This window comes from Hordeum vulgare, chromosome 5H (genome assembly GCF_904849725.1).
Source record: "Hordeum vulgare subsp. vulgare chromosome 5H, MorexV3_pseudomolecules_assembly, whole genome shotgun sequence".
Classification (NCBI taxonomy): Eukaryota; Viridiplantae; Streptophyta; class Magnoliopsida; order Poales; family Poaceae; genus Hordeum; species Hordeum vulgare.
In genome coordinates, this window is record NC_058522.1 from 28624333 (window position 1) to 28636891 (window position 12559).

A 12559-nucleotide genomic window follows, 5' to 3' on the forward strand; every position below is an offset into this window, starting at 1 on the left:
TCTCCTCATGTGCTCTTTGTTCTCTTTCTCGTTCTCTGCTCCGTGTCCGGTGGTCACCGGCGTGCAAAGGTGCGAGCCCGTATGACAAGAAAGAACCGACAGGGTGAGACGTGGGGGTGAGTACTGGGCTACCCTTCAATCAACTTAGCAAAATTGGGTCTAAAGGGGGGCTGGTTGTGAGTTAATCATGTCCGTGTCATCTACTGTAGATTCATGCTAATACCATAGGGTTGTTACTAATTGTTGTTAGGGTTGTTAGTAGTTAGTTAGCACCCGCATTGTAAAAATCTCTATTTATCTCTATATGTAACAAACATGATGTATAAGTTTACCGGAATAATAAACCCTAAGAGAATCTCCAACAGACAGGCTAGATTTGACCCGTCGGGGAAATTATACGGTCTTTATACGTGCCTGGTTGGCGCTCTTCAGCAGATGCGGAAAAGTTAGACGCACGCACATGAAAAAACGGCAACGTGCGTCCGCCAACCATTGTCTCCGTCGCCTTTTTCTTTGCCTCTGTCGGTGCCCCGCCGTCGTTGTGCCCTTCTTCCTCGCCTCCATCGCCTCTCTCTTGGCCCCCGCTGTCTTCTTCCTCCTCGTCGTCATGCCGCCGTGCACCCGGAATAGCTCTGTCTAGCGTGAGTGGAAGGCACTGCGACCTGGGGCAAGCGTCGACCTGGGATGAAAATGACCCTTGGTTGGATGATGCGTTTCTGTCGTCAGACAACACCATCAAGGAGAGCGAGAAGTACTTTTATCTAGTTTGTCATCGAGGTGTTTTATCTACTATATTTGCATTGTACTATCATTTTCATTTGTATCGTATGGACTACATGCGATGTTGGGTTTAAGCTATACTATAAATGAAAATAAAAATATATGCATTACTCATATTTTTTTATAAATGTTGCTTCGTAGTACTAACCGTTCTCTTAACTGAAATTTGCAGCGTGTGATGAAAATACCGTGGCGCTTCATATGTTGGAGCGTTTGTTGAAGCAAAGACCTTTGCTAAATGACGCTATTTTGATGTTGTATACTTTTTTAATGCGTGTGTTAGAGATACTGTAGTACGGACAGAGATCAGGTGACATGTACGTTTGCATGTCACCGTGTGCCTTGCGGTCTAAATTCAAATTTAAACATTGCGAAAAAATTTAAAAAAAATCATGCATGTTCACAGCACATATTAAGATAATCCCTAAAAAATTCAGATCAAAATTCGAAACATACATCGAGAAACAAAAAAGAGAAACTTAGATATGAATAGTCTACAGAGAACCATTTTTATAATGTTTAAATTTAAATTTAAGCCGTCAGTCACACGGTGACATTTATAACACGGAAGTGGCGCTGTACGGAGGTAGAACTCTCCACGTAAATCCATAAGCTGATTGTGATGTGCATGCTTGTCCTCACTTGAGGTGTTAAAAATATCAACACGCAATCTTCCTTTCCGTGCATGAATAGTGGCTATCCTAATTGGTCACTGTTCTAGATTTCTAGTAGCTAGTAGGCTTTTTTTGTGTGTGCTCAAAAAGAAAACTAGTAGACTTTTTTTGGCAAATGCTAGTAGCTACTAGACTAACTTAATGTTCAAGTAGGAGAGCTTTATGCATGGGCAGGGGCAGCGCTTTAGGCTGTTCATAGTGGAAAGTAATACTCTCTCCGTTCCTAAATATAAGTCTTTTAAGAGATTTCATTAGAAGTCTACATATGGAGCAAAAATGAATGAATCTACACTCTAAAGTATGTCTATATACATCTGTATGTAGTCTATTAGTGGAATCTATAGAAAGACTTATATTTAGGAACGGAGGGAGTATATAGTAGTATCATGCATATGTTACTATTGTATGATACTATCTTCATAGTACATAGTATCATAGGTGATCTCATTTATTGACATGCATGACATATAGTAGCATAGCATTTAACATGTTACGGTTTCTACCTATGTTACTCTAATCCTCTCTCTCTTCTTTAATTACTTGCCACATCACCATGTTTGCTAGTCCCAAGACTATGTTACTAGCTATGATACCCCCACTATGGCCAGCCTTACGCGGTCACAGCGGCCGAAAATTTCGGCCGGTCTTGCCGGCCATTCGTGTTGTCGCGCTCGTTCAGATCCCCAAAACGGTTAGGACGACGGGTATTATGCAAATTAGATCTATCACGGTGATTAATGTGCTCGAGTGCATATTCTCTAAAGTATGCGCGACACGGTTGTCCCTTGTGGTGGAGAGGCTTGACCACCCCCTTCAGACTACTTTTCTAAAGGGCCGCCCGATCCATGACGGGATCCTGGCCCTCCACGAGATTGCACATAAGGTTCACTTGCGTAACCATAAGGGTGTGTTTCCCAAGTTGGATTTCCAGAAGGCCTATGATCGTCTAGATTGATCCTTCTTGAGGATGGTGCTAATACACCGGGGCTTTGACAACAGATGGTGCTCCTAGATTATGCAGATGGTTTAGTCTAGCAAGAAGACCATTAACATTAACGGCAAGGTGGGACCTTATTTCTCCTCCTCGGTTGGAGTGAAACAGGGGCTGATTTTGCCCCTTCTCTTCAAACTTGTTGTTGATGCCTTGGCCAGTATTCTAGACAAAGCACGGATGGCCGGTCATCTTACAGGGGTGGTCGGTCACTTGTTTCCTGGAGGAGGGGTCACCCATCTCCAATATGCGAAGGATACCATGATCATGGTTGAGGGGTCGAACCTTGACATAGTTAATATGAAATACCTCCTCATGTGCTTCGAAACGATGTTTGGCTTGGAGATCAATTTTGAAAAAAAAAACGAGGTTTTAATCCTCGGATACTCACTAGAGGACCAACTCCAGATTGCTGATAACCTAAATTGCAAGCTATTGGCATTCCTCACAACTTATCTCGGGATGCCTTTGGCGAAGTCGAAGATCATGGCGACTGCATTTGACCCCCTAGTTGCTCGGGTTGCTTCGCAGGCCGAGCCGTGGCGAGGCTTGTTTACCTCCAAGGGGGGTAAAACGGTTCTTTTTAGTGATAACCTGGCGAGTCTCCCCATGTTTATGATGGGGATGTATATCCTCCCGAAGAGCGTTCATAGATCGTTCGATAAGGAGCTCGCCAGGTTCTTCTCGAAGGCATCTGAAGGTCGCCAGAAGTACCACATGGTCAAGTGGGAAGAGATCTACTTGCCCAAGGACCATGGCGGGTTGGGGATCACGGCCTCCTGTTCTACAAATACCGTCCTCATGCTACGGCGGGTATGGCGGATCCTTTGAAACGACGGTGGATTGTGGCTAAAACTCCTTCAGGCAAGTACCTAAGGGGTGAACTGTTCCTCGTGTGCTTCCGCACGGCAAATCCTAATTCTGGAGCGCTATCCAAAAGATCAAGGAGGAAATCCTCCTAGGAATCTCCTTTAATATAGGCAATGGAGAAGGGACCCAATTCTGCCTGGACCCATGGGTTAGGGATGAGCCACTCGAGTGGGGTTCCATGTCCTGTTTTCAATATGTGCAAACCCTTCCCTTCTCATTTGTACGATTGTTCGCCAAGGGCAATAGGATATTAGGTTCAGGCGATCATTCAGCCAGATAGAAACGGTCGAGTGGATTCGCCTGCTAGACGCCTTGCCTCAGGCGCTGCTGGATTATCCAAACACGGTAGCCTGGCGTCCATCCCCATCTAGGGAATTTCTGGTTAGTTCAGCATATGAGGCCCTCTGCCGCTCCCCATCATCCCTTGGCTTTGCCTTTATGGAAGGCTCCCCTTCCCTTGAAGATTAATTTTTTTGTGTGGAAGCTGCTCCGTGATCACATACCTTCGGAGATGAAGGTGCTTAAGCGGCACGGCCCTGGAGACAGCATGTGCCCCTTGTGCGCGGTCCCGGAGATGGCAACACACATAATTTTCACTTGCATGGCGGTGAGGGCCATGTGGGAATTCATACGCGAGGTTCTTGGGTTCGACTGGGAGGCCCAGCACATCGTGGAATCTCCAAACCAGGGCCACCCATCCTGGACGGCGCCACCGCTTATTTTGGCTGATCTTTGGCGCTATGTTGTGGACCCTCTGGAAAACCCACAATAAAATGATGATTTAGCGGATCTTCCCGAGGCAGGCGTTTGACTCCTTGAAATTCCATGCTTCTATGAAGCACTGACACCCGCTTTCTAGGCCGTGAGACCGAAATTGTCTTGATGGCATGCTGGATGCGCTTCAGGCTACGTCGCGACGACTTGCCTCCTTCTAGGACCAATGCTCTCCCGTCACTAGGTGGTTGCCTCACTCTAGGACCAATGCCCTTCCTTCACTAGGTGGTTTTTTTCTTATTTCTTTTATTTTCTTTGGGTTAGAGTATACCGTTGCCCAGGCTGCTATATGTCGTTGAATTTGTATGATAGTTGTATGTGGATCGTTGTTTTATCTATAAAGCGAGGCGAAAGCCTTTCGCCTATTTCGTGGGTGTTGCGATCGGTCATCCTATGCTTTTGCAGGAGATGACAGATTTAAACACGGTGTCAACCCTGCATCGCCAGAATGGAATACGGGTGTGAGTCTGTATGGCTACAATTGTGAACTCGGTGATGATATCCCGGAATCGCCAGCTGGCACTGAACCATGCAACCCATTCTGCATTTCTGGTGAAATTGGGTACCAACTGCTGCCTACTAAGCAGACTGGTATAGAGCTCAAGACTTCTCTACTCCGACAGAAGCATCGTAATCGCGGCCGTCGAGTAGTAACACAGAGCTTTGGCGGGAATTCAGTAGAGAAGAAGAATCAAGCTCAGAGTTAAATTGTGCAAAACCCTACTGTCCTCACTCCACAGTTGTGCTACATTACTGCCTCAAGCACATGCGTTGCATTAACGCTGTAATGCCAAATCTTGGCGTTCGACCAGGATTTAGCAGGCAAGAGTCTGACTCGGGTAACATCCGCTTCAGCACGTCCGCACTCATTTATGCAATTCATGACAAGAGACGGTGCCGGCCTTATTCTCTACGTCGATCCAGATAAACCAGGCGGCTTACGCACTCCTCTTTCTTTAATCAAGGTCCTCATGTTTTCAGCTGCATCCCACTTGCCTGCCTCCGCGCTGATGTTAGACAGCAGAACAAAGTTCGAAGTCTTGCGAGGTTCCAGTTCAAATAACTTATCGGCTGCAAACTGCGCGAGCTCGTCATTCTTGTGTACCCGACATGCTCCAAGCAATGCACCCCATACACCAGCATTAGGCTGGATCTGCATTCCCTGAATAAGTTTAAAGGCTTCACTCAATCTCCCAGCCCTTCCAAGTAGATCCACCATGCAAGCATAGTGTTCTGCCACAGGCTGTAATGAGTATTCTTTTGTCATCGAGTTGAAGAAACCCAGCCCTTCGTCAATCAATCCTGCATGACTACAGGCTGATAAGACACCCACAAATGTGACCTCGTCGGGTCGGACATCATTGGCTTCCATTTCTCGGAAAACGGAGATCGCCTCGGTCCCACGGCCATTAGAAGCATAGCCATCAATGAGCGCATTCCATGAAACAATGTCCTGACCTGCCATCTCATCAAATATTTGTCTTGCTTCTAAGATCCGTCCACACTTGGCATATGCAGAAATCAGGGAATTTCCAGCACAGGAATCACTGATGTACCCACTCCTGACAAGTAGACTGTGGAATTGCCTCCCGACTTGCAAAGCAGCCAAGTCCGCGCATGCGCTGAGACAACACGCATATGTGGACCAGTCAGCCATCTTTGCGTCCCTTCTCATGAGCACGAAATATTGGAGTGCTTCGAAACAGAGCCCATTCTGAACAAACCCGGAGATAACTGAATTCCACGATACTGCATTCCTCTGATTCATCTTCCTGAATATACTTACTGCCTTGCGCATTTGACCATCATGGGCATAGCCAGAAATCATGGTGTTCCAAGAAACCATATCCTTGTTTGGCATTTGCTGGAACAACACCATGGCCTCGTCAAGCATTCCACAATGGACATAGCCAGATATCATCGTATTCCAGCACACAGCATCTCGGACTTCAAGTGCATCAAAGATGTGGCGTGCGTCATCGATCATCTTGCTCTGCAGATAGCCATGCATCAGTGCAGTCTTTGCTGCAAAACTGTCGAAAGGCATCTTGTTCAGCACATCCTTTGCTTCTTGGAGCTTACCAGCACGCACTAATGCACTTATCATTGTCGTCCATGAAATTGAGTTCTTATCTGGCATCTCTGCAAACAATCTATAGGCCTCATCCATGCGCGAAAGCCGCAAATACCCACCAAGCATCACATTCCAAGACACCACATTCCGTTCAGGCATTCCGTCGAACAATTCTCTCGCCTCACCTATCCTCCCTGCCCGGCAATAACCATTGAGCAAGGTGACCCAAGAAACGACATTAGGTGACGGAACTCTCTCAAAGAAGACAGCAGCCGCATTGAGATCTCCAGCGCGCACATAACCCTCCAGCATCAAGTTCCAGGACACCATGTCCCTTTGCGGCATCTCGTCAAAGAACTGGACCGCCCGAACTATTTTCTCATTGCGGGTCAACCCGACCAGCACCGAGTTCCAAGAAACTATGTCAGGGGATGGCATTTCCCGCAGCAACGTCACCGCGTCATCAAACCTGCCATTCTTCGCGTATCCAGAGATCATGGCATTGTAGCACGCCGTGCACTTCTTCCCAGGTATTCGATCGATCGTCTCCCTAGCAAGCTTGAGCTCCCCTGCGCGTGCATAACAGGAGACCATGAGCGTCCAGGAGAAGTCGTCCCGGACGGGCATTGCGTCAAACAGCTCCCGGGCGTCCGCGACACGGCCGTGGTCAGAGCAGGCCGCGATCATAGCGTTCCAGGAGACGAGATTGCGGCGGGGCATCTCGTTGAACAGGCGCCGCGCGTCGGCGAGGTGGCCGTGGCGCGCGAGCGCGGAGAGCATGGCGTTGTAGGAGACGGTGTTGCGGTGGGGCATCTCATCGAACAAGCGGCGTGCCTCGGCCAGCTGTCCCGAACGCGCCAGTCGTGTGAGCTCCTGGTTGCTACGGAACACTGCGGAGGTCGCCGCCGCGGCGAAGCCGGTGGCCTTCGCCGCGGCCATGAGGTGGCTAGCCAGCGGTGGCGGGCGAAGGTGTGCGACTGACTGCACTGAGGAAGGGAGCAGCGGGTTCAGACTTCAGACTTGGAACATAAACTGGGCCGGCAAGCCGAATAGAAACGTAAACTATTGAAGCCCAACCGATCTGACGTTAATAGGCCTGTGCAAATTTTCTTTTAAAGAAATCGATTGTACAGCCCAAGTTAAACTCTTAGAGTCATAGGAGGAAAATCAAGATTATGCCTAGAAATCGAATAACCAACAAAATTCCAAGGTTTCTACCTTAGAAAATGATTTACTCCATGTAATCTTCAAAGAACAAAGACACCACATGCATGATAATCCTAGAATTATGTATATTAGATCACAGAATTACATAGGCGACCAAATAGTTCCAATCCATAGTTATTTTTTTGGACTAGGTTAGGAAGGACAATACTCACTATAGGATTCCTTGCAAATGGCTAGTCCTCACAATACTTTCATCTTCCTTTATTTGTCTCACATGCACCTTCTATTTATTCAAATTTGATGAGTAGCTGCGTTTGTACTATGTTAAGGAAAATCAAATTCATGTACAAAATTATGTGAAGCGTCCAAATGGACATGTATGTAAATCCATGCGTTCATGTTTCCTGTAGGATTCATTAAGTACTGATATCCAATCTTATCTTACTTGTATTTATGTGTAGCAGCCGCTTTGGCGTCTATGAATTATAAGCACAAAAAATGAGAATGGGGAAGAAACTACCGTTGAAAATAAAGAAAAATAAATGAATATATGTTTGGTTAGAATGTGGGGTAAAAGCTAAAACACGAAAAGATGACTCGAGTAAAAAGGTGGTTTGTTCAAATTTTCAAAAAGTACTACTATTTTAAAACTTTCTTTATAAATTACGTAAGTTGTTCAGAAATTCCAAAAAATTATAAATCAAAAAATTGTTCGCTTCTTTTCAAGGTTTTGAATTTATAAAAATAGAATTTCAAATAAAATCAAAGTATTTCCTGGAATTAAAAAATTCGTAAAAAAATATTCAGAAATTCAAAAAAATAATGTTTTCATATTTTCAAAAAAAAAATGTTTAGTAAACATTAAAAAATGTTCATGTTTAGTTATTTCAAAAATGTTTTTTTATTCCACTACTGCTTTCCAAAAACAACTGTTTACAAATTCAAAAAATATTCATGTATTCAATTTTATTCCCCTTTTTTCCAAAAATGTTTGAGATTAGCCAAACAAAATCGCGTTACAAAAAATATCACGGCTTATAGTTCATATTGACCCGGAGGCCTATTTAGACACAATGATGTAGGTAGTACAGTGGCTAGGGGCGTCGTTAGGTCCTTGGTTCGATCCCCCACGCGTACTTCAGTTTTTTGGATTTTTTGCATTTGTTCCGTCGTAGTTCGCTCTCATCTGGCCGACCCAGTCGGGGTCCCCCCCCCCCCCGGCACGATGCGCCTCGCATATGAGGTCCCGACATATCCTATCAATGTGTTATGGTATTTTTGCATTTTGTTCGGTCGCGCTTCATCCTCAATTGGACCGACCCAATGAGGTGCACCCCCTACGCGATAGAACGATATAAAAGCATCTACAACGAGACTTGACAAATTTATTCCCTTAAACATTCACGAACCACATGACCACATTTCTCATATCAAAACACTCAAATACATGCCTATCCATGCATGTCGATCATATAGCACAAATTCATCATCAATTTAATAATTCAAAGGTGCAATGATAAAATATAAATCACAAGTCAACAAGTCAACACATGCCAAAATGAAATTCAATGTCCGGATCACATTTGACCAACTTGATGAATCACTTGCGTCCCGTGTTGCGTACAGTCGTCCAGAATTCCTCCCCATTCAATCGGCGGAACATTGTTGACCGATGACGAGGGGGTGGTGGGTACCTTGTCACCGTTGTTGAAAATATGCCCTAGAGGCAACAATAAAATAGTTATTATTATATTTCCTATTTCAAGATAATCGTTTATTATCCATGCTATAGTTGTATTGAATGGAAACATAGATGCATGTGTGGATATATAGACAAAACAATGTCTCTAAATGAGCCTCTAGTTGACTAGCTCGTTGATCAAAGGTGGTTAAGGTTTCATAGCCATAGACAAGTGTTGTCATTTGATGACGGGATCACATCATTAGTAGAATAATGTGATTGACAAGACCCAAACTATAAACGTAGCATATGATCATATTATTTTGTTGCTATTGTTTTCTGCATGTCAAGTATAGATTCCTATGAACATGAGATCATGTAACTCACTTACACCGGAGGAATACCTTGTGTGTATCAAACATCGCAATGTTACTGCGTGACTATAAAGGTGCTCTACAGGTATCTTCGAAGGTGTTCTTGAGTTAGCATGGATCAAGACTAGGATTTGTCACTCCGTGTGACTGAGAGGTATCTCGGGGCCCACTCGGTAATACAACATCACAAACAAGCCTTGCAAGCAATGTGACTAAAGAGTTAGCCACGGGATCTTGTATTACGAACACGTAAAGAGATTTGTCGGTAATGAGATTGAAATAGGATGTCAATACCGACGATCGAATCTCGGGCAAGTAACATACCGAAGGACAAAGGGAATGGTATACGGGATTGTGTGAATCCTTGACATAGAGGTTCAACCGATAAGATCTTCGTAGAATATGTAGAATCCAATATGGACGTCTAGGTCCCGCTATTGGATATTGACCGGAGAGTGTCTTGGTCATGTCTGCATAGTTCTCGGACCCGTAGGGTCTGCACACTTAAGGTTCGATGATGTTTCAGTATAGTTGAGTTATTGGTGTTGGTGACCGAAGGTTGTTCGGAGTCCCGGATGAGATCCTGGACATCACGAGGAGCTCCGGAGTGGTCCGGAGGTAAAGATTGATATATAAGAAATCCTGTTTTGGTCACGGAAAAAGTTTCGGGCTCGTCGGTAGTGTAGCGCGAGTGCCGGGAAGGTGCCGGGGGACCACCGGGAGGGGTGTGATGACCCAAGAGCCTTGTGGGCTGTGACAAGAGGTGGACCAACCCCTGGTGGGCTGGCCAAAGCCTTTCTCAAAGGCCCATGCACCTAGGATAAGAGATAAAAGGGTAAAGGACTTTTAAAAGGAAGGGAAGGAGGAGTCCTCACAAAGTAGTCCACCTTCCCACAAGGGAAGATGGACTCTTCCTTGGTTCGGCCGACCCCTCTCCTTGGAGGAGGGGCCAAGGCTGCCTCCTCTCCTCTCCTCCTATATATACTAGAGGTTTTGAGGGGTTTTGAGACACAACAATCACCCACGTGCTACCCTCTCTCTAGATCTGTTTCTCCTCTAGTCTAGTTTTCAGCGGTGCTTAGGCGAAGCCCTATTGGACTAGCTCCACCACCATCGCCGGCACACCATCGCGCTGTCAGAGAACTCATCTACCTCTCCGCCCCTTCTTGCTAGATCAAGAAGGCGGAGATCATCGTCGAGCTGTACGTGTACTGAACGCGGAGGTGCCATCCGTTCGGCGCTAGATCGGGACGGATCATGGGACGGCGGTGATTTGGATCGCGAAGACATTCCACTAAATCAGCTGCGTTTCTTAACACTTCACGCTTAGCGATCTACAAGGGTATGTGGATCCGATCTTCCTCTCGTAGATGATCATCACCATGATAGGTCTTCGTGTGCGTAGGAATTTTTTTTGTATCCCATGCAACGTTCCCCTAAAACCACAGCACAGATGTAGTGAAGGGACACATTCACGTTGACATCGACCACCTCCTTGGATGCAAATTCCTTCGCTGCCACTTACCGCTCATGCTGGTGGACGCACCGCTCCTCCGGGACAACGTTCTCCGTCTTGCAACTCATTGCCACGGACGGTATGAAAACTTTCTCCACCGAGGAACCATCCATGCTTGTTGTGACAGACATGGGTACTCGGCGATGACATCTAAGGCGACAGACGAGGATGGCGGTGAGGGTGGGGGAGCAAGGGTGGAGGACGGCAATGGCTCAGACGAGGAAAACGAAGGAGGCACGTGGGAGGACAGGAGTCGATTTGGTGGACTTGATCAAATTGGTGGAATTTGGGGTGGGTCTGGTTTGTGTGGTCCGATGTGACGGATGCGTTCGGGCCTCCCCGTATCCAACCTAAGTACGTGTTGGATATTTTTTCGAAAAGGTGGATGACCCTCGGCCTCTGAATTAGTCCATGCAGACATGCATCTTTATTATTATTCAACACTCTCACAACATGAATAAACTAACCGCATTAACGCGCACAATCTAATCCGGTGGCCTCACACATTTGCTCCACATCGGTCCGAAAGCCTCACCTGGTCTGGCCGACCGGCAATGCGCACCGCATGCGCATGCTCTGGATCTATCGCCACCATCTTCCATCGTCCCATCTTCATGAGTGCTCAATGCATTCAACTTTCTAGTCCATAGTGTCGTCGATGCCACCTCGATGCCATACATCACCACCGCATTGCACTCGCCCATCAAGATGCATCCATCACTGAGACTTTGTTGCACCATGCCGCCAAGACCCGTCGCCGTCGACGTTGTAGACACGGTGCCGCACCACCTCCAGATCCGGATCACCGCCAACACCAACCCAATGGTATTCACCATCAACACGGCTCCCAAGACGACACCTTCAAGGAGGGAATGACACAAAGGCGTCGTCGCCGCTCACTACGGTTAGGGCTTTCACCTGGGAAACAAATGGTGTGGTAGAAGTAGAAGCAGATCTGACTAGCGTCTCCATGAAGAAAAAAACGGCGCCCACGGGCGTCGCTGCCGTGGCGGCCATAAGGCCAGTTAGGGATTTCTCCTGATCTAAATCCTCACCTCCAGCTCAAATCGAATCTCAAATCGACAAGTCTTGTGACCTAGATCCGCACGGAGAGGCACACCGAGCATGGGACGTAGGCTACCCGATCAACCTCCGAGTGAACCTGACCGCGAGGCCAGATACTAGTTGTTATTTATTCTTGTGGGTAGTTCCGAGTGATGTGACTGAGTTCGAGGGTCCTGGCGAGAACGTTTCCAAAGAGCGAGAGTATTATGCCACTAAAGAACCTCCACGCTACATGATCTTTGACCTTGATATCATTTCTAATTTTGTTATGCTTAATTGTCTCATTTCTGTCGTTAAATATCACTGCCTATGTGACATCTCTGGATTATGCTACAGTAATCATTGTAATTAAGGTACAACGATGGCCAAGATTAAGCTAATGTTTTTGCTAATCCAGTTATGATTACGGTTGGAATCAAACTCTCATCCAAATTCTTTTACAATTCAAATTCATTTTTAACAAGTGGATATAAAAGTTTTGCAAACTTAAAATTAAAAATCATGCTTAGGTTGCAAATATTGCCTAAGCTTTTATAAAATATAAACCAACATTTTTGTAAGTATTTAAAAGCTCTAAAACAACTAAAACAGAA

General features: G+C 46.0%; 1 protein-coding gene across 1 annotated transcript; it reads right to left on the reverse strand.

Annotated features, from left to right (window-relative positions):
- Positions 1-4503: 4503 nt before the first annotated feature.
- On the reverse strand, positions 4504-7152 carry LOC123395229 (pentatricopeptide repeat-containing protein At4g02750-like). Its single transcript, XM_045090184.1, has one exon. It carries the CDS (start codon positions 7100-7102, stop codon positions 5000-5002), a length of 2103 nt encoding a protein of 700 aa, XP_044946119.1. The 5' UTR covers positions 7103-7152; the 3' UTR covers positions 4504-4999.
- Between the last annotated feature and the right edge of the window lie 5407 nt (positions 7153-12559).

Excerpts from the sequence above, each read along its gene's own strand:
- LOC123395229 (XM_045090184.1), bottom strand. The coding sequence starts at position 7,102 with ATGGCCGCGGCGAAGGCCACCGGCTTCGCCGCGGCGGCGACCTCCGCA.